Source organism: Myiozetetes cayanensis, unplaced genomic scaffold (assembly GCF_022539395.1).
Source record: "Myiozetetes cayanensis isolate MyiCay16 unplaced genomic scaffold, myiCay2020 scf9, whole genome shotgun sequence".
Lineage (NCBI taxonomy): Eukaryota > Metazoa > Chordata > Aves > Passeriformes > Tyrannidae > Myiozetetes > Myiozetetes cayanensis.
In genome coordinates this window covers 16,011,495-16,034,864 of record NW_026088185.1, presented here as the reverse complement: position 1 = coordinate 16,034,864, position 23,370 = coordinate 16,011,495, and the positions used below count along the sequence as shown (strand labels likewise).

The following is a 23,370-nucleotide window of genomic DNA, read 5'->3' as shown; positions in this document are numbered from 1 at the left end:
GCTTTCCACTTCAATATCTGCACAGTGCAGATGAAGCTGCTGAACAGTAGCGACAGATCTTGTCTAAACATGCAGTTATTCCTCCAAAATGGTATATGGATCTTCCCTATTCCAGAAAAAAAAAGTGTGTTTGATGCTGTGCTTAAGTAATTTTCACTGTAAATTAAAATAACTGAAAGGAAGAAGTTTTATTCTACAGTGTGTCCATAAACAGTTTTCTTTAAGCGTCTTTTGCATTATGAAGTCTCATCCTACCACAATCTAGCTCTGAATAGCAGATAACATTGTATTTATAAAGTGTACACTCTCAGGGGATGAGAAATATTGCCCAAAATGCCATCCAAATGTTGAAAATGTAATATTTACACTGGATAGGTGCCATCTCTGTCTGGCAGGCTAATGGATCAGAAAAAACTGTCTGTGAAAAGACAACTGTGGGAGTGGCTGGGAGTCCAGCAGTTTCTTTTTCCCTCCCTCCCTTTTTAACAAAATTGTATTTCCTGGTGTTGTGGTTTAAATCAGATTTTAAGAAGTCCATTATGATGCATCTGTTTAAAATATCAAGGGGAAGCACAATTCAATAACACTAAAAGTACAAAAGCGAGAGCTGTGAATTAATACCGTCTCCCCTGCTTAACTTACTGCCTCTCATGTTAAAGCACCATTGACATACAGTTTCACATCTTTTAAAATGTGTCATGATCTGTAAATAGCCAGTTGTGCTTTTGAAGGTCTTCCCATGCCCTTGCATCATCCAGATCAGAACTGGTGGTCTTACATACAGTAATCCAACTTTGTTCATTTTAAATTAATATTTCAGTTGAGTTATGCTGTAGTTACAGGAAATCAAAATGTTATACAGCTATTTGTCTTTTTGGCAGTTTACATTTAGCGTTGCCATTTATATTACCTGGAGAAAAAAAAAAACAGATAACCCATGCAAATCATTTGTAGAGGAGCTAATTTCTATTTCTTCTAAAGCCAATTTTAAATCTCCTCCATATGGCTGATACAAAGTATTATGAGGCAGCTGATGAAAACGTGGCTCCAATGAAGTCAGTGAGTTTTCTGACAGACTTCAGGAGAGCCAAGATTTCATCCATTATCTCTTTCTGTAGCATAGGGTCCAGCTGTATTACAGTAAAAAAAAAAAAAAAAAAATCCAGCACCAAAAGGCTGAAGTTATTAATCAACTTAGAAAGTTCTGGTTAATGTATTGCAAGGTAGGCTCTGTTGGATGGTGCGTGCCTTTAAATTCTGCAAGCACTTAAAGAAACCCTGCCAAAAAATTTGACACATGTGCAGCCCCAGTCCCCGAGCCCAGACAATATCCATCCTGCCTGCTGCAAGCATTGTGGTCCACTGTAACTGGGCTTTCCTTCCTCACCCTTTGAGGCCCTTCTGACAGGCAGATTGCAAACTTCCCTAGGCAGGACTCCAGCTTTTGCTTGTCGCAGCTGGAATTGCAAGGCAATGTTGGATACTGAATGCAGCAGGGATGAAGCTGGATGTAAACAACAGGAGTTCCAGCCTTGTGCAATGCAAGGTCAGACATTTGCCCATCGAGCCTTTACTGTCTCTATTTAAACACAACCTATAGTTGCCTGTTGTATCTTTTTTTTTTTTAAATTTTAGATCCCATTAGGCTGACATAAAAATTCCGTTGTCAAAGTAATGCTGCATAGTCAAAACCACCCACCACAAACTAGAATGCTAAATTTAGGAATAAAAAGTTCTACTGAAACCTGGAACCCACCCACATAAGCACGTATCCTGATCCTTGGCTGTAAAATCCAGGGAACAAATGGGATTATTCACCCAATGATATTGTACACGTACAGGCTGAGAGCAGCACAAAATAGCAAACAACTGATCAAACAGATGACAGACTTATGTTTTTAACACCATATTTGAAAATAAAGGTGGTGTGGCTCTGCACACCATAGCCTAAAGTGGAAATTCCTAGAAATGTTTCCAAAATCCAACAAATATTAGAATTGATGCTGAAGAGTCTTTCAGTAATGCAAACTAACTCCAAAAGCCTTCATTTCACTTTAAAACTCTTCAAATTTGTGTAAGCGTGCACACACCTTAGCCACATGTACGTGGAATTCTGTAATGCTTTGCTGACTTTTTAATTCATATATAAGTTCAAAGCTTTGATCACAGTGCTGCTACACTTTCTGTTTGCATTTCTGCAGTCTTTACATTATATTTGGTGACAGAAGACTGTAAATTTCATTAGAGAGAAAAGAAAATCATTATTTAGCTTTCATTGAAAACTTGTGTATTTCCATAGATGCTGTAGAGCTCGGATTTTTAAAAAATGAAGTAGACAATGCTTAAAAAGTACTGCTTAAAAAGTACAACTTCTTTCTGTGAGTATTAGTAACTGCAGTCATTATTGTAAAATTGTTACCGATTTATAGAAAAATCTGAGATGGAAGAAAAGCAAAGGTTTTTGCTATTTTTTCCAATATATTTTATTTCTGTATTTTTTCCAGGAAATATATATAGGAATTACATAGTAGTATCCTCATAGTCTTAATCAGAGGTGATGAACGTAAGGGTATATAAAACATTACAAGTTTTGTATCAGTTAGATAAATATACATTTTAAGGCTGTATGGTCTGCACATGCACACAGGACTAGCCGATAATGTACAAACAGAAATACTTATTTTTAGAAACCAGTCTTAATTCAAGACAGCTAAATAAAGCCCTGCTAAATCAAGCACTGCTCTACACTATACCTACAACTTTCCCATTCATTCTTAGGACTCAAAATAAAGCACAATACTATTACTGGTTTTCTTTGTAACCTTGCCTTAATACACAGTGTATAGATCCAAAGCCACTGAAGTGCAGTTTACTTACAAGAGCTGCTAGAATTTCTTCTAAACTAACTTAATGGTCATTTTTTCACCCTTACTGAGAGCAAAGCTCGTTGTTCCTGCTCATATACCGTCTGTTTTCCAGCCAGTTTTTCCCTAAGGGTCTCTCCCTGCCCGCTCCCCGCCGGAGCTGCTCGTGCTGCACTTCAGCGGGCAGCAGCCCAGGCTCAAAGACACGCCAGGCTTAGGCGGCGAGTCACTATTTTTCATACAGTGGTTGGCCTTGAACATCAGCCTTGCAACATGAGAACCAGCTATCCTCTTCCCCTGAAGAAAACGAAACTTAAAATATTTCCTACCCACAATTTCCTTGTTTTATTGCTATTTTATCATCCTCGCTCCCTCCTCCCTCTTTCCCTACCCCTCCTTCCCCCCCGCCCCGTCTGCGTTGAGTTTCGGGCGGCTTTGCCAAGCGGCTGGCTCCATGTGACGGCAGCGTGGTCGCTTCCTTCCCGGCCAGCCGCAGGTAAATCCCGGTAGAGCTCCACGGGACGGACATCCCGAGGGCGAGAAGCAATTCCCCGAGAACCTGGCATCGCCACCTCGGCTGCTCCCTCAGTGACCGCACTCCCATACCCGGTTGCTGCCGGCGTCCAAACCAGTCTGGACACAAGCGCATCCCTTTCCCAGGAGCACGGACAGCCGGCACGGCAAGAGGGGAGCGCGGCAGCGGCGGCAGCCCGTCCCATCCCATCCCGTCCCGTCCCGCTCCATCCCGGCCGTGTGCCGCGGTGCTCGCCCGCTCCCCATCCCGGCCGTGCCTTCTCCCGGCGCAGCACCGACGGCGGTGGAAAGGTTGAACTTACTTGTCTCCTGCGGCGGCCCCCGGAGGCGCGGGGGGCGAGCACTCTCCGCCGCCTCGCTCGCCCCCGGCACTGCACCCCCTGCCCCTGCCCCGGGCGCGGGGGAGCCGAGGCGGCGGCGCGGCCGAAGCCGCCGGGAGCCCGTCCCGCCGCTGCCTGCCCCGCCAGGCGCCTTCCAGCCCGGCTCTACCCGCATTGTTTTTCTCGCACCATTTTTTTTTTTTAATTTGCAAGAAGACGCCAGAGCCCCCGTACAAGGCTCTGCTGGGGGCGGCGCGGGGGTCGCGGCGCGGGGCCCGCCGCATTCCCGCTCCCACAGCGCCGCCTGGCGGCCCCGCCGCGCCCGTCCCCGCGGCCCGCCGGGAACACGCGGGGATCGCCGTAAACGAACCCCCCGTGACCCATATTCGGTTCAAGTGCAATTTTTATCTTTCTTCCAACCCCCCTCCCTCTTTTTTTTTTTTGTTCCCCTCCCCCTACCCCCCTCCCGGATCCTCTTTCAAGCCCACTCCACGCTGCCGCGCTATTACATGCTAATTTAATTTTACTATGGACGATATTTTCAGCATTTGCTGAGGACAGTAAATTTTGTAGTTTATGTTATTTCACTTTTTATGACTTTTTAACACTTAATAAAATTTTATTAGAGCACTTTTGTGTTTACAAGGCCACAAAACTCTTGGCAGGTTGTCAGAAGTCCTTTTTATTATGATCCTACTGATATACTGCGAGTAATGAAATAATCATGTCCAGAAATGTATCAAAGGCCAGAGGGATTATCCAATTTAATGGCTCTACAGATGCGCTGTGAAGGATACGGACAGGCAATGCGTCGACAGGCTAAAAGGCATGTGCGAGGCGAAGGCAGCCCTGCTTAATTTCTTTCCCATTGCAGACTGGTGCTGTGTTGTCCTGGAGGCTCCGGGCTCGGTCAGGTGACTCCCAGAGCTTTCACGAAAAATGGATTCATTCTGGTGCAAAAAGCTCTTTTCCTTTTATTCTTAGGTGTGCATCTAGCGCTGACGTGCTTGCTCTGGTGTTTCCACTGCTTGCGACACTCAGCGAAATACAATTTATGGAAAACACCCAATGTCATCGTGCCATTGTGCAGCAAACAGTGGCTTTGGGCATTATGGTTTAGTCTTGCAGCCAACAAATAAATAAATAGGAAAAAAGAAAGACCAAAATAAACAAACATTTAAAAAAATCAGAAGGAAAACAAACAAGCTGGTGAGATCAAAAACAAGTGAGAGATTTTAGAGTATTCTGTGAAATTATTGTGTTTTGCTTTTGTCTTAGCAAGGGTAGGGTTGTGGGAGCTCTCTCATTTGTGCATGTACCCTTCTCCCACAATGGGCTGTTTTTCTTCACTGCTGTGGTGCTATAGCCTGAGATCCTGCAGCTATTTTTAAGGCAATTTCCTTTTATTTTAAATAATTGTTCATTTAACATATGTTGTTAAACTCATTCTTGCGTCAAAAGGAGGCGATTATACTTCCTGACCCTGAAAGCAAGGTGGGTGGCTTTGTTTTATAATTAAATTTTCTGTGTTCAATTTCATATTTTTCCTTTTCTGCTGTTTCCTAAAGACCATGCCAAAAAAGATAAAAGGTAGCAATAACATCAGGAACACTTCAATGCCAGTTTTGTCTCTTTAACACAAATCGTTCCAAACTTGCAAGGTTCACAGGGATACTAGGAAGATGTTCTTTCACAATTTTACAATTAATCATTTAATTCCCTATGATTCTAACCCTGCCCCATTAAAGTCTGCAACAAGAACATATCTCATAATTTCCAAAGTAGGAGGAGGACTTTTTTCCTCCAGCACAAACATATGTACCATGTTCCAAGGTATTTCGTGATACTGCCAATAGGGATTTCTATTAAAGAAAACAGGCACTGTCTGTGTATTTTTAAAATAGGCTTGAATAATTCCAAGGACTTTAGAAATGGACCTGAAGACAAGGTTAGAAGTGATCAAAGAATTTATATTCAAAATCATTACAATATATTAATGGACCGTATGTTTCTATATTTATTTATATTGTGAATATGCCTCACTCTGGAAGAGTGCCTCTGAAATCAATGGGGCTTCTGGAGGAGTTAAAGTAACATGCAGTGTTTGTAAATATGCCAGAATCTGGCCCAGGAGAAGTAATATAAATCAATTAAATGCTGTTTAGCTTCAGGACAAAAGTTTTATTTTTCTAGAACAATATCATCTACTGTAAATCACATGTTTGCTGGTCAAGGTCAATTTAAACTTCTTAAACCTTTAACAACAATCACACTGGAAACCTGCAGGATGAAATTACATGGTAAAAGAAGTGATGGACTGGAAACTGTTAACTTTGGAAGAGAAGTGGTTGCTATTGTTCTTTTGAGAGAAAGGGCAAACTTGGAAATGCTTTGAGTATAAATATGTAAACATGCCACATATTATTTAATCAATGAAGCATCTAACTAACTTAACCCTTTCCCAGGGGCTTAAATTTTTTCCTAGAACATGAAAAAAGGTCTGATGAAGCTGTTCCCACCATCATGGAAACAGAAACAGAGAGGCTGGATTCAGTAACTGGGCCTGGGCTGGTGCCTACAGGAGGTGTGCAAGGCTGGCAAGATAGCCCTGGCTGAAAGAGAACAACCTTGGTGGAATAATTAAATAGAGCAGCATGGCTAGGGCTGGCCCTGTCCCCAGCATGCACCAGTGGGACCCAGGAGAGGTCTTTCAGACCCCAACAGGCACTGTCAGGGCAGTTATGTGGGTTGAGACCCTCCCTTCCACCAAGGATGGCCAGAAGATGGTACATGAGGAACGCTGGCCCAGGGAGAAATCTGTGGATGTTCTGTTCCTGTATTTACACATTAACCCCTGTTTATGGCCCAGTCATTCTCTTCAACAGCACATCAAGCAGGTGCACTGGTGAAATGCAGTGTACTCTTGGCACACAGTACATTGCCAGATCTACTGATGCTCTGGTGAACATGAGAAGATACATATTAATAATTTTAACGGGAATAGCCCTAAATCTATTCAAGTCAGTGGAACTTATGCCATTGTTCATGATGAGACTAAAAGTGCAGTCATGACTAATTAGTTATTAATAGGCAGTTACGTACAAACATTAGTAATGACATCATACTATCAAAAGCACAAAGCTGAACTACAGTATGCTATACAGTGATGTATGAACAATAGTAGTTTAACAATTTATTTACATGCAACATGCCAACAACATGATAATCAACCCAGAAGTCTTTAACTAAAGAGGAAAAGATGTTCTGTGAAAGCCATTTGTGTCTCAACCACAGAACTCCTATAGATAAGAGTAGTATTTGTGCAGTTAAATCCCAATTTTCTGAAAACAAATTTGAGGTTGATGATGAAACCAGAAAGTTGAGTACACTCCCTTCTGAAATCTATTAAAGGGACTTCAATAAGGTCTTTAATTTTATTAATTTTATTTTTTGCAAAACTGCTGACAAAACAAGCAATAGGCACTTTTTCAGTGCTGTTTGTTGTGTGTTTTTTTTGGGGGGGGGGTTGGTTGTTGTTGTTGTTGTTGTTGTCGTCAAATCACATCCTTGTTGAAAGTTGCCATTTCCCAAATCAGGAGAAAATGTAACAAAAATTAAGGGTCCCTCATAAAGCAATTTCCAGGGCGTTTGGTTGCTATTACTTGAGAAGGAAGACCTGGTTCCTGTAGACCAGATATTAACATACTCCCCTGGTATTCAGGAGACTGTAAGACAATGCCTCCTCTGAAACTAGAGCACAGGCTCTAGCCCACATCTGCCACATCCCAAGATAGATCTTCCAGTGCCACTCCAGGGAGCTCAAAGGAGGAGAGAAAATAACAGCAAAGTTTAATTAACCTGTTTCATGAATTTTTAATAAAATTCCTGAAGTTTGGGGAGTTGTGGCTTCTGAGAAAGGCTGGAGTCCTGACTAGGTCATTCGGATTGAGAAAAACACACGTTCCTATCAGAACTCTATCCTTTTCTTTCCCATGTAATTATCTTCTGCAAAGATTAGTATGCTGCAGATGTATAAAATAATAAAAGTACATGAAGATAATGATATAAACTTACGGTATATAAAAATAAGACAGTTGAAGTGCTCACTACATTGTAGTTTTATTATAGTTTAATGGACGTACGCCAATGAGCATTGTGCCTCTGTGTCCAAACTGATAGATGTACCCTATAAAAGCTTTCCTCAGAAGAAAGTCAGATAAGTCAAACTCAGTAGAAAAATAGCTGTACTTTCTGCAGCTATAGATTATTCAATCAATGAAAGTCCTATCTAACTCAATACTACCCACATCCTTGGGTTTACTTTCTGAACTCTCATCTGAAGTACAAACTGGCTCCCCCAGTTTCCTCTGATGAGTGCGGTAACTTGGAAAGCCCAGAAACCCTTCTTGGGAAGTAAGCAGTAGGTCCAGACTATGGGTTTTGTAACATTTACAGATCTTGAAACAGAGCTTGGGATTTGCTTTCTTGCTTAAGAACTTAGTTATTGTTTATAATGCAATGTCATTTAAGTTCTTAAGCTGAGTGGTAGTTTTGCAATAATTTCATGTTTTTCTATTATTTTATCTTAGTCCCATTTTTCTTCTCCTTTATTTTCAGTCCATATATATATATTTCTATATATACAGGTCTCTCTCATTATTAGTTCTCAAGAAAATGTTGAAATTTCTTTTACTGTCTTTTTCCTGGTAACTTATGGAAACAACTTTACTAATGGTAATCATAGCAATAGAGAAACAGAGTCTAACATGATCACCTTGAAATACCCAACTCAGAATAACTACAGGGAATCCAAGGTGCAATTCTTAGCTGGAGGATTTATAAACAGCAAACCCAACTGGAGAACTACCCTTCTCATACTGGAAAATCCTACCAAACTTCTGTACTTATCCTGCTGACCTTTTAGGGATTAGGCGCTGTTATGTTATGTTAATTAACACCCGTGTATCTGCCCTGTTCCTTCTGCATGTGAAGCATGGGCACAAGCAAAAAAACATGTCAAGGGTGTTTCCAGAGCCACTGGGAAGTTTCTGGCTGCCCAGGTGCTGCTCTGGTTACTCTTGCAGGGCAGCACCTTGCAATTTGCTGAGTACAGGATTATCTTTAGAACCAATTTCCAGAGGAGAAACTGGCTTGAAGATATTTAGGTCCCTAGGGAAATCCCTCTAGCTGCTCTGTTCTGCATGATTTCTATTTCATCTTTACCTGCCTGAAATATCTCCAACATTTTGCAGGTTTGAGTGGCAAATGAGGAAGATGAATTTGTGCCCCTCAGGTAACCAGATTAGCCCTTAAGCACAGAGGGTAAAGCATCACGAAATCTCCGTTGACAAACTGCTCTCACCTTCCTGCATAAAAGATGGTGTGGCAGGGAATTACCTCATATGGGAAGGGCACGTAACACCTGAGCAGGAGCAGCTATGGCAGAGGGATTAATCTGGAGTGTTGCATGTGGCCCAGCATGATGCAGGTGTCAGGGAGTCAGGGCATTCAGGAGCAGCAGCTGCACAGCAGGCCATGCATGGAAAAGCCTGAGCCAATGGCTTTCCTCTCCTTTTTGCTCTGGGATGGAGAGGAAGCTTTATGTTTTCCTTGGGGTGGCTGGGGACAATTTCAAGCATTAACTTTTTGACTCAAATTCTGCCTTTAAGAGAGCATTATGGTGATTGTCTGCAGCCCACCCTGGTCTCTCAGGCCACATTGCTTCTCCCTCTCTCCTTGCATAGTCCCAGCCATGGTGCTGGGAAGTTTTCGGGGGAGAGGGAGTGCTAATACAACTTGAATGCTTTCTTCTCCCTCTTGATCTGTGTGTATTGCTTTCCTGATGCACTCTGAGGCAAAGGTGAGGAGATATTTATATCTCCCATATCTATGAGAATTACCAGGATCTTAAAATTCCATTTAGAAGTACTGAAACAGCGAACATGTTACACTGGTAGTAACTCTTTAAAGGTTTCTCATATAAATAAAGACTGTCTCCAAGAAGAGTCCCATACATAATATTACATAGTAATCATTAGCTTTAAAAATTATTACAAACAAAATAAAATTCAACACAGATGGATTTGGGCTATGTGACCATTCAAAGCTTATTAAAATGACAACCTTGAAGAAGCTGGAATGCTTAAAACTCAGCACTTGTTCATGTGCTAGTTTGATTTAAAGAAGACTCCAGAGGTTTTCTTGAATTACATATTATCATATATTATATTCTCATGAATTATTCCCCAGACTTCAATGCTGGCCAAAATATCGCCACCACTAGGCCCCAGGTCCCTCCCTCTGTGTGATCTGGCTTTTCACAGAAGACTCAAACCTGACAGTCTTTCCTCTCACATCCATACTCTTGGCAACTCTTTATTTCCCATGGGCAATTCTAGGGCCTTGTTTTCACTCACACTTAAAAAAGATGTGGTTTGCAATGCTCTAACACTCCTACTAATGCAGCAGTTTCTTGGGATGCAGCATAAGTTTGGGGCCTTTTCTCTTGGCTTGAAGGTGGGTTAGGGCATGTCTGCACTGCAGCCTGTGCAGTGTAGTCCTGCAGCAGTGCCTGAGCTGATGCCCCACTGCCCAGTCTCACTGCCATGGCTCCTCCACTGGGCAATGCCACTCCTGCTGTGTGAATGTGGTGATGTCCAAATAAGCAGTGCCTGTTGTGAGAATGGAAGTCAAACGGGAGAACCAGTGATGGAATGGAAGCTACAAAGAAGGGTTTTGGCCTTTCTTCACCATAAAGTCTATAAAGTAATTCTAGCTCAAATAATGTGCAGGGGTCTGGTCAGTTTTTAGACTAGTTGAAATGAGTCTTCTGTGAGCAGAAGTTTTGTCAATTCATCCAGCAGGACAACTTTGCACATCAGGTTGCTGTGATTTAAGTGACATCCTTTTTATCACAATGACATTGAACCAACCTGAAAAATGTTTCAAGATACTAAATCCTTCAAGCTTGATATTTGGAATGGGGTCCTCTTTCAAAATTGGAATTTTCCCATCACTGATGACATCTTTGTATTATGGAGTCTCTTATCTTTCATTCTAATAATATTGCACAGACCTGTCTTTGTGACACACTGAAGACCTGTGATAAAGTGATGCAGTGAATTTTCTCACTGGGATATAAGAAAGAAATGCCTCCTGCACAGCTTCTGTTCTTTTTTTCCCCCCAGAAATTCTATAAATCCTGCTACAAAACAGAAAATAATTCAAACCAGATAAACTTTTTATCAGATATCAGATATTTTAAAGACAGCAACAATATCACAGGATGAAGGTGACCATAAAGGCATATCAAATATAATACTTACTTTTAAAGTGTCTGAATAATTAACTTAGGTCCAGTTCACATTATTCACGTCTTCACTGCTTTAAGTTGTTACCATCCAAACATGCTTCAGCCATTCCCTTGTATGCTAACATTATGGTATGGAGATTTTTTGTCAGTTTAAGAGCTTATTCTTTTAAAAATATCACCAGAACCAGGCAGGACCTGATCCACTGTCCATGGAAAACCAATGACACTTTTAAAGCCTCTTAGTTGGTTGGTCTCATAGTAAATATTAGTAAAGGATGTGAAGATAAGTGCTGCTTTCCTGAAAGCTTTGTACAGTTCTCTGTGTACTCCCCATGTAAACCAGTGTTTACTAAGTCAGTAGGTCTGTGTACATGCCTCATGTAAGACACACAAAGTAGGATTCTCTGTGAAGAGAGAGATCTCTAAAAATTCCTACAAGTACTATGAGAAACATACATTGACATCAAAGCAGCACCTCTTGTACTTAATAATCAGTTCAGACTGTGGAGAGAGAAGGGGGTCCATTTTTAGTGTTAGTCCATTTAAAAATGTTTTTTAGTTGTTAATGCACCTGGGGGGATCACCCTGTATTGTAGATCTAGCTACAAATGCTCCAGATGTATAATTTAATCAAAATATCAAATATCTTTCACTACAGTCCAATTAGCCTCTGTAAACTAAATGATTGCTTAGGAGACTTTCCTCACAAGATGAACTTCTGGCAGTGGATATATAAACACACTTTGTGGTCTGAGCCTTTTTCCACTAACATACTTTGGTTTTGGTGCAGTTAAAAATAAGAGAGGGGAGGGTGGAAGGGTCAGCTGCTTCCCAACATCTAAAATCTTTATCAGTACCAGCAACCCCTCGGCTGGTGTCAGTGATTTGTGGTATTGTTGTTTATCTGTGTATCACTCATTCGGACGCAGTGTTTAGATCCAAAGGTCTCAAGACCATTTGCAATCTCTTCCAGGCTTGCTGTACCAGACAGGGCAGACATCTGGCTGTCAGTTATAATTGCATCCTGCACCAGAAGTTGTTTTTAAATACTCCTGATTCCCTTTGAACACAGAGCTGTGATGCACAACAGTTTCAAGCCATTACTGCAAGAGGCAAAGTCAATCCATGACTTTAGTCGAGTTTAAAACAAGATTTATGAGAGATGGTGGGGAGGGGGGCCATTTTACAAAAGGGTGGCTGTTTGAGCCTGCTTGGGCTCAAGCCCTGTTTTAATGATACAGCAGTTTCCTTTCCAGCTCGTACAACTTATTCTTTGAACATTGACAGAAATAGACAGAAATATATTTGTGGTGTTGCCATGTTTACTGTTTCCTGTTGTCTTTCTTTGGAAGTATTTTAGCAGAAATTAGGACTTCACTTAAAAACCCTACAGGCTCTGCGATGAAAGGATTAACTATTAGGCTTCCTTCTCATTCTAACATGGTGGACTGTGATTTAAACCCTACAGACTCATGACAGGATATGATGCCAATTAAAAGCATGAAACCTAATTTTTTGACAGAATAATCACATAATCTCCTTTCTATTATCTGGCTAAAGGATTATTGACAGCACCTTTATTTTTCAGCCCAAATCTTGTATTTATTAGGCTAACAAACTGCTCTTGTTTAAATTATACAGGCCAATGAATATTGTTGAATGTCCAGGTTCAGGACTGCATTCAATATTGTAAAGGGATGTTTTCCCCCTGGTAATTGTCACACTGGGTCAAGAATGCACAGAAATGTAAGTGGACAGCTGGTTTTGGTTGAAAGCAGAGCTCTGATTTGCTGTTTAATACCAAATCAATTATAAAGTAATTTAATAAAAAAATCTTATAAAGTAAAACACTGCAGTAAAAAATTCAGCAGGAATTTCTTCTAAGATCTGAATTCAGTTTTCCTGGAATACATAGGAAGTTCAATGAAAAAATGTTACTGGAATATGCAAAAGAAAGAAGGTAAGCTCTGCCTCTCTAAGTTGCCATTCATGATTGCTTGAGCCCAAAAGTGATCTACGTTGTTCTGTCAAGACAACTTCTGGTGAGACAGACCATGCTGTTGCACTGGTGGAAGTGGACTATCCCTCCCTGCTTTGACACCTGATCTGACACCAGTGAAGAGTCCGAGGGCCAGTATTTGTCTTTCAGTTCAGCACCTGGTGAACTATTATTTATATTACACGCGGGTTTTCCCTAGAAAAGTTTCACATTTACATGCATTTTGTGCAGCCGTGTCTGAAATGGGGAGGAATCTCTTTCTCTCTTTCTGTCACATACATGCTCACATAAACTGGAGCCTGCAATTTCCCTAATCACTAAAATCCCTTCTCCCCACGTGTAAGTTGTTAACCTTCATTACATCCCTAGGGAGACATACACTAAGCAGAGGCCTGTTAAAATGAAAATAACCATCCCTCCAAATTGCCAAATCATCGTATTAAAAAGTCCCTTTCTTATAAAGCAGGATTCATCATTTGCAGTGCTAGGCTAATTCCTGCTCAGAGTTGAATGTAATTATTTCTGCTATATGGCTTTATTTTAAAAAATATTTCATTGGCTTCTGCAGCAACACAGCAGCACATATTATGTTAAATCTGCTTAAAGTTACGTGTTTTAAGATGAAGATACACCTTACTGTTATTAGAAAATTTATGTGGAGACTGCTCTCACATGTATACGTACATTGTTTTCTTTGAGCTTCAAGGTTAATTTTTACCCTGTGTGTTTTCCAGATGCACATAGGATTTTCTCCTCATTTCCTGTCTCATTCCTAATCTAAAATCTATTGCCATTTCATAATAATTAAAAAAAGAGCAGGGCTGTTGAGTGAGCAGAGGAACTCTGGTGCTGTCGGGTGTGCTCACTGTTCTGAACCACCATTTTCTTGCTGTTGCATGTGGACTGCAAAATGGTGGTTCCTCTGATTTTGATGAACAGGGACCTGCGTTACACTCATCGTGCACGCTCATCGTGCGGTCAGGAAAAATGCCCTCACCCCGGCTAAAAAAAGCCGTCTTCTCTTGCCGGTGCTTGCCTTTGTGCCTGCTTCTCCGAGCTTTCACAGCCCTCAGTCACCACAGGACTGCTCGTAATTCCTCTGTGAGACCTACAAAGCCACTAAATGCTAATTTCTAATTTAAAGTTTCTCAGGAGTAGCCACAGTGCTGTGCATATGACATACAGCCCAAATGGTAAGAGGACAAAATCACAATAATTTTGTGTCTTGTGTGTTTATTAATAGAGGACCAAATGTCACACAGGTCTCAGGACCAGTTTGTATGGAGAATGAATGTTTTGCTTGTGAATAAATGGTCCCTCCAGATCAAGGTTGAGGTCATTGGCAAGATCTAGGCATAAGCTCATTCTTAAGCTATGTGCACATGCGAATAAAGGAATTTCTACTTGACTGTCAGTATCGGTCTTCCATAAGAGATGTGTTCAGCCTCATTTTTTTTAAACAGTTGGATACAAACAGTTTATTCCACACTTCAGCTCAAATATGTTGCTGGCAAAATAGCAGCCAAAGCAGTCAGTGACCTTGGGCTACCACCAGCTAGCTATCAGAGAGCACCACAAAAGAGGGTTAGGAAAATGCTAACGAAATGGAAATTGCTTGTGATTACCCACAGCAGGATGAGCATCCTCTTTTGCCCGTGAAGAAACAATTTCCTTTCACCCAGGTATGCAGCTACTGTAGCACGTTAGAGAAAGCAGCTTCACAGCGTGCGGGTAACCACGGATGGTGCACAAATACACTTGCAGCTGAGAATCTGTGGGTAGTTTCCCCCATATAAAATGGATCCACAGCAACTGTATTTATGGTCTGCACAACAATATTATTTTTCTGTCTTTGGGTTGCAAGGGTTGTAAATAGAGAAAAAGAAATGACTAAGCTGTTAAATATAGGAATAACAAGGCTCTTAAAGCCAGGTTTATTGTACCGGGGTTAGGTAAAAGCTTTACGTTTTTTGATATGCGGGTGTTAAATATCCTGTCTGCGCCAGGATTCCCGCTAAAGTGTTATTTATCTCTCTGAATCTTTGGGAAAAAAGGAGCGGGCAGATGTCCTTAAACTGCGGGCACCACCTGGCGGCTGCGCGGGCCGGGAAGGGAACGGGGCCGGGGCTCGGGCTCCCCCCGGTCCTCACCGCCCGCAGCCCCCGCTCGGGCGGAGGTGGGCTTGTGTTGTGAAGAAAATGAAATGAAACGGTCCCCAGTGTTTTGATTTTACTGACTTCTAAGCGCTCAAGCCAAGTGTTATCCAATTTTCCCCATACAATCTGTTTGGAGAGCTAGCAGTGCATTTCAAAATGGCTTATTTTGATGACATGGTCATAATTCTAAATAATTTGATTTCCAAATATACACATCATATGGTGGTCTTGCCAGAAAATCGTTCTATTGAAAGACTCCTGTCTTAAAAATTAAACTAAATAAAGGAGAAACGATTACATGATCCCAGCACCTTTCTGGGGGAAGGGGGTGGAGTATGATATGTTTGCTGGGAAAAAAAGCTAAACAAAGAAAATATTTTCCAAACCCAAAAGCTTCTTTCTGAGGGTCATGAACTGGAGACATTGCGGGTACTGTCAAAAATCTAAAGAGGAAATGAAAAATAGCGCTTGCTCCATTCTGAATGAGTGTGTGTGTTTTCTTTCCTTGATGGCTGGAGGAGCCTGCATTCTAACGAGGTTTCACAATGCACTAGAAAATGCAGAAATATGGCATAATCCCTTGGTTCCTTCAAATCAGAAATCAGAGAGTGTGTTTAACATACGAGAACTCTGTGTGTGTATGTGTGTGTGTATTAGCTTGTATCTGCAAAGCAGAACTTCCATATATATGTGTATGGACGGTGGAATTTAAATCTTCAGCCTCCAATAAAATTGTATTCTGTAATAAAACTGCTGCACCTTGACTCCAGACTACACTGAATCCCAAATTAAACACCCCATTTACTCTACTGTAACACGCAGAAAGGTTTGCAACAGTGAACACTATTACAGACAGGAAAGGCATATTATCATTCTCTTTACCTTCTGTACATATGACAGCAACACCTAAACAGCCCCTGTGAGTCATATTTTTCTCTAGTTTCTGGCTCCTCTTACAAGAAAGAATTGATGAAGGGAAAAGGTGGATTGAAATGTGATAGTTAATTTTGCATTTGTCCCTTAATTATTTAGCAAGACGGACAGACAGCTCCAGCAGTTTAAAAGTAAGCAGGTAGCATATTTTACCACAAAATGTCTTCCTGGATTTCATGAATAACTCAGTGTCATAAACAGAAACAGCTGGCATGCTGAAGGCTGTGTAGATTTCTTTATGCATTATATATAATGTAGATGCTTCCCACATAATGCACATCAACTATCTCCTTCATATCAATGTTTGTAACCCACAAATACTATAAATAATATACCAGAGATATAAAATTAGGGGACTTAAACTTGTTAATCCGGGTTATATATTTAAATGCCATTGTTTAGTGGCTATCTGTCTATTGTTTAAAGGTCTAACTATTTCAGATGCATACTGTTCTCGGGTGGTAATTTCCTATCTTTCTCTAGGAAAGTCGTTATAGAATTTTGATGGTTTTGTTGAGGTTATTAAATTAGAAATGGGAGTTCACTAAGGGTAACAAGAGGAGAGAAAGACTGCTAGTGCTGCTTTGTCACGTCATGCGATGCTCAGGGGAGCCCAGCATGCCGTGTCTTGGGCTGGGCTGGAGGCTTTCAGCTGTGCTCTGAGGGGAGCTACCCTCTAGTGGACTGATGGTGAATTTTCTTCCCTTTCTCATGCCCCATTCTGGTCTTCATTTATTAAATACAAGGTACCTTCTCTAAGGATATTCTCAGCTATTAACCTTCATGCATGAGACAGGAGCTGAAAGTTAATAAAGAAAATATTTCTAATCAACTGTGGTGATGTGAGGCACGGAGAAGTCACACTAGTAAGCCAAGAATGTGAATCCTCAGGCTTCTCACAGCTGAGGTTAATCTGAAAGGATTTACAAGTTTGAAGTTTTTTTAGATCATATGTCTAAAGCGAACAAGGAGGGCTCCATTCCCAGACATCTGATCTAAACCCTTTGAGCCTTGGGAATTTTGACTCCAGATGCAGGTTCCAGCTCTGCAGATGATCCTTATCTTTAATGGGACCAACTCAAACAACCACACATAGATTTGTTGCCATTGCAAAGGACCCAAAAAAAGAAGTTGGCTCTCAGCCCGTAGCTTTGGGGGAATTAATTCCTTAAGCACAAGTAGTCTGAGCTTGGCTCACCTCTATTTAAAAGTGGAGTAGCCTAGGAAAAAGAAAGAGGGTTTCAACAGTGAATTGGAAAGATGAAGAATAAAGAATGTGTCTGAATTTTAAGTTTTCCTGGGCTCATATAGGGCATTGTTCACAGCATTGCTGGGCTAGAGACTTTATTAACATCTACTGTAAGTCTTGTTCCGAGGGATCAGATTTCTGGAGCCTGAGACCAGTTACGATACATCAGAGAAAGCCTCATAATAGGAAGCTTTATTGCCTTCTGCTAAGTGAGCCAAAGTCAGGGGCTTTCCCTTGTAAGCATAAGGCTGGGAAGGGGGAAGGGGGGTGGGAGGCTTTTTTTTCTTTTTGCCTGATGTGTTTCATCCTTCCCCACCTCCAACATCAAAGTGTTTGCTAGGGCAAGTCAGCCCTGTGATTCTGGAGCTGTGTGTTTCCCCTCTCCCAGTAGTTTCCATGCCCATTTCCTATGCCCCAGCTGCCAGAGCACTAACCCTCTGCTGCTTTAATCACTCCATTAATCAAGCCTTTGCAGTGATCAGCACACTAGCTCTCACTGCCACAAGGAAGCCTGTTACTTCTTCAGGACACATAATCTCCCACTAGCCCTCCAAGGATTTTTACTCAACTGAGCCATATTGATCCACCAGCTAAAAAGGGTATTTCACTCCATTTTGAATTAGCTGTGTTTTTAACATAATGTAGCTCACATAAGGCACAACTCAAGCCTATTATGGGCACTATGAAGGTGAAAAGACACAATAATTTTGTAGATAAGCTTCACAGACACTGTGATTTTATTAAACAGATAAACACTGTCATCAAATCAAAGATCAGCAGATACAAACAAGTCATTTCTGCTGGCTCCTAGAGAGCCATGATTGCAACCCCATGAACACGGGCTGGAGGGGGGGCCAGAGGGGCTGTCATATACAAAGGCATGTATGTAGACAGTCTCCAGTCCAGGCAGAGTGGTTTATCAACTACTATTTTGTACTGGAGAGTGCCAAAGGATGGCAGATCCTATTATGCTAGGAGATTTTGAAAAATTTAAAATGCAGCCATAAAACAAAAGCCATAGACAGAGCAAAAATAAATTAAAGGAAAGCTTAGTAACCTTCAGTGGCCTCTCACACTTCTAACTCTTGCAAGGGGAACAGCGTAATACTTGAAAATTATTTTGCAGTGCCTTTTGCAGACCAAAGACTGGGCACTCTTCTGACTTGCAGGAGAAGGATCTCATTTCCAAAGGCTAGGAGACACAGGGAGATTCCTGTGTGCTCAGGGAAGGTGCAGCTCCTGCCTGGTGCAAGGTGGGGCAAGGCTGGTCTACCAGTTGCTCTCACTGCCTTTGCTAAGAAACCTCTCTTCCCATGCATTTATCCTCCAGCACGCCTTTCCCTTTCCTGAGCCATCCATTTCTGAAGCCAGGAAAATCAGGGAAAGGAAAGAAAGAAAAAAACCAAAACCCCAGAGGTGCACTAGAAAATACTCTCATCAGTACCACCATCATTCCAAAAACATATGAGAGGGATGGTACAAGGTTGGGATGTGAAAACAACAGCAGAGAGGAAATGAGCTTGGAGTTTGAGAATCCCAGCCTTCTGAGAAGGACAAAATCCTTGCAGTTGTGGCAAAAGATCCAGCCAAGAGCAGTTTCTGAAGGAGCAAAGACTGAAAGAAGTGGAAGTGAGACCAGCATGCTTACTGATAGCAGTGGGGGAGCACAGAAAGCAAGCATATTGCCATTCATCAGCTCTGACTCTTTAAAGCATTAGCACACTCTAAAATTTTCAATATCCAGTTTAGGTAGCTATTAATTCCTTTCCAAAATCCAGACCTGGATTCTGCAGCTTGGACAAGAACTGGGCAAAGCAGTTGCCTCACATGAAGGCACACAGTCACAAGTGTGCACAAACACACACACTCTTGGAGTGCAAAAAGATCAGCAGCAAGTAGAAATTATACACCAAGAGCAGTTTCTGCATACAAACACTGATGCCGCAAAATAAGTACAGTAGTTTTGTGGAATCATTTCATTGAAGTATTTACTTTCCTGTTTACTGTGACTGCATGCTTAGCCTTTCTTTCTGTATATTAATGCTTGTTTTCCTGTTTAAGTTCTCTAGCTCTTGTTTTGTGAATGTGCATCAAACCCTAATGACATGTTTGCATGTATATACTCAATGAACAACACAAATTATTTATCCCTTGGGATACAGGACTAGAAAATGCAGATGGTCTTGATACAGTCTGATAAGAATGTAAACAGGAAAATATCTTTGTTGACTTATTTCTTAGTAATCAGTAATAATTAGTTATTGTCTAGAAATTAATTATATTATTTCATAAACCTTGTAACAAACAATAGCTAAATGAAATCAACTTTGATTTTCCTAGGATTACTAAAGATAACATCAAATAACTTCCTTAGTAAAACAAGAAAAGCACCATTTTCCATTGTGTTTGGTTTTTTTTTTTTTTCCTATGTCAAAGTTAGGCAAAAATCAAGATCATGAGAAGATTCCCACAATTTTATCTTGCCCCTCACTTCTATGGTTTTGCAACCAGGCTATCATATTTTATTTTTAAAATGCATTTTGTTTTTTAAAGTTCCATGCTTCAAATTAGCACCCTCGTTAGATGTCAATATTAGATCTGTTGAGTGGTTTTAGTTCTGAAATTATTTATCTTTCTCACCACTTGGACCAATTATTTCTGCATTCTGCTTCCCTGATTCAGCTGAGGAAAAACAAAGTCTTTCTCTCTGTCATTGTTCCATAGGCTGTTTAGATTCCAGATAGTCAGATCTATCTCTTGGAAGGACTAAGCAATTTTTCAATTCATGGACTAATATTGGCAAGAAATTAGTAGCTAAGCTGTATTTGACTTTAGTAGCACTTTGTTGTGCAATGCTAACCCTTACCCTGACTTCTTGTGTGAGGTGTTACAAAGTTACTGTGAAGGTAAGCACTTACAGCTGTCCTTATGTCAGGGCAAACCAAAATCAAAAATGATCACAGGGAGAATATACAAAAGGATTTGAGTGTGGCTGAAATAGTGAAAATATCCAACGAATCTTCCTCTTTCAGCCCTTTCTGCAGAGCTGTGAATTTGCACTGTCTCATACTCTGCTCTTATTCCTCCTGACCCTGTCAAATCTCTCCCTCTTTCTTCCCTGCTTGCTCTTCTGCGCTACCTCTGCCTAGATCTGTTCTTAGATCACCTGTTAGTCACTGTTTAATGCTCACCTACCAGCTTAGAGCTGTCCTTAGACATGTTTGGTGTCTTGTTCTTGTTGTGTTTCATACATTGGTAAGCACACGCTAAGTAATAATGGTTTAACCAATTGGTAAAGTACAGTGATGGCTCTACATTATGTTGTTGTTATTATCATTAATTAATAATTTTTGTATAATTTCAGAAATACCAGAAATATTACACCTTCCAGGCGTAAGGCAAGTAGACCTTAGACCATATTTTCTAATGCCTCTGTTAGTAAGCATTAAAATAAAATAGAAGGGAAATTCTGTTTCCCTATCTAATGCAGACTAAAGCTATCTGAACATCTGCATGGGTAATGTGTGACTTCAAGTCAGGGCAGGTGTGGTTTGCTGAGGCTGGGATACAAGTCTGTTTGGAAAAAAGAGATATTTTCTATTGCATAAAAGTTGTGAGAGTTATTATGGAGTTCCCTATGTTGTTGCTCTACAGCATAACTTACAATTACCAGAAATGATGCAGATTGCATTACAACTTCATTTGATATAGATTAAAATAATCTAATCTCTGCATCTGTCCTTTATAATATGGGAATGATGAAATTAGCACTCTACTGCAAAAGCTTAACTAATACAGAAAAATAACAAGTGAAATTACTGAAAATAAAAGATACTACATGCTGACATCTGGGTTGGTATTCATACATGAAACTCTACTATTAATTTACAAGAACTGCTCATCTCATTAACCTGTGCTTTTTGCTTTACTAGTGTTTGACCTCTTGATTGATGGTCAGCACAACTGTGTAGACTGGTGCTTTAGAGGGGCCGGTGTTCACCTCAGTCACTGATAGTAGCTTGAGAATTTAAAAAAAGAAAAGGAGAAGAATGCCTCAGTCAGGTCTACCAACTGAAATGTCACACAGGATGGAGAAATCACCTAAGAACTGGTCTAATGTAAGAAAATGTACTCTACAGGTGAAATCATTGTGAGATTGCCCTTTTCTGACAGTTTGCAGAGAAGACGGACCACATCCTGGGCAGAAATTCCAGGACTCACATAGCATCCCCCACCGGACTCTTCATTGGTCCGTAGAAAACAGGCTTCCATCAAGCTGCCTGCTTCCTGGCTGATTCTACTGGCAAAATATGGCCCAGGAGTACAAGTTCTCTCAGGGAAGAATTAAATTAACCTGCATACTGTCAAGTAATTAAGTCTACTACCAAACTCGACTGTAGTTCATCATCGACCAACTAGAAGCTGTAAGCTCAGCACCTGGGTATAGCTATTGGGGTTTATTATGTGTGTATATATATATATATATATATATATAAATTACTTGGGTCCATAAGGCACACACTCATCCTCTTTTTGTATAAAACTGGTTTTGAAAAATCATACTAAGAAAGAAAGGGTAACATCCCCTTTCTAACATATAGAAATACCTATAGGTATTTCTTCCTAATCTTCCCAACATTCCTTCAGATCTCAGGTACAGGAGTAAGGAAACAAATCTGAAAAAACACCATCCTCAGTCTCTAGCCCCGTCTGCCATGGATTCTGTCCAACACACTTGTCTGTCTTAGTCTTTCAGGTTCTTAAGTGGGGGTAATATTAATTCACCTTTGTAAAGTGCTATGAATTCTTTAGATGGAAAAAGTGCTGCATATGTTGAACCCTGAACTCAATTTTGGCAGGTAAGTGAAGAAATTGATTTTGAGCCTATATTTATTTTCCGTTTTAAATTGCACTACTTCCTTAGAATTACTCCAAATGCACAAATGTGTAATTGACAGCAGAATTCATCCCATACCTTCCTGTAGACTAGTCATCTAATCACTGAAGTATAGCAAGAGAGCAGACATCAGAATCTGACTCTTTGTATATCAAGTTATTTTCTAAAACCAATAAAACCATCTTCACTTTTATAGTTTTATTTTTTTTTAAGAAACCGGTAAAATCTAGCTGCTTTTTTTTTTTTTTTTTTTTTTTTAATATGCAGCACAGAAATTTAACCATGCTAAAGCAGAGTACAGTGAGGGCCAAGTTCCACTCTCCGTATTTAAGTAGGCAGATAACATAAATCTGTTGGTATCAAAAGTGTTTCTTTAGATTTATCTTTTTGATCTGTGCAGTAGAGGTGTTAAATATATTTATTTCATTCTACAGTAGCTGAGTTTTTTGTAATGGTTACTACAAGAAGTATTGAATTTTCATCTTTTAATAAATAATATTTATAGATTTAGAAAAATCATTAGATATGAATTATAGCTACTGTAATCATTATGAATACATTAACAACAAATGGTCAAGCCAAATTTGAAAAGCTCTATTAAAAATTAAATAAAAAGATCTATTGAGTAAACAGATGTCTCTTCACAGCAGACGTTTCCCCACAGTTATTGACTGAAGCACTTCTAAGTATGAGGAAATGACCAACCACGACAAAACAGTACTAAAATAATGCTCCATAAAATACAACTTGCAATGTTGCCTTGATCAGACATGATTAGAAGGCTAATTACAGTTTTGTTTGCAATATTATCAGAAATCCACTGGCTTCTATATGGAGATCTAAATGATATGCTTAGAAATAATTAAAGAGTTTGGGCAGCAGATTTTTAAATGAATAGCTATCATTGAAGATGACTGCACTTTAAAGGTGACCATCTGTCTGTTGAGGTCCTTTTTTTACCTTGTACAGATAAAAGGTTCAAGAGAACAGCAGAGAAGAAAATTGCAGCAAATGAACCCTGAACCTTTGCAAGGTAGAGCCCTCAATTCCAATTTGTATCAACTCAAATAGAGCAGGGAATGTGTAAAATCTGGTAGGACTGGACC

The 23,370-nt window shown here is 40.4% G+C and overlaps 1 protein-coding gene across 2 annotated transcripts in view; it reads right to left on the bottom strand.

Moving 5' to 3' along the window:
• LOC126652961 (myosin heavy chain IB-like) overlaps positions 1-3,942 on the bottom strand; it is a 50,398-nt gene extending 46,456 nt beyond the window's left edge. For both annotated transcript variants that reach the window (XR_007632088.1, XM_050340252.1), the window contains exon 1: positions 3,701-3,942. Coding sequence is in view for 1 of the 2 variants with exons in the window: in XM_050340252.1 (XP_050196209.1) it covers positions 3,701-3,893 (193 nt within the window). In the remaining variant the exon portion in view is untranslated. The remainder of the gene's footprint in view (positions 1-3,700) is intronic.
• Positions 3,943-23,370: the final 19,428 nt, after the last annotated feature.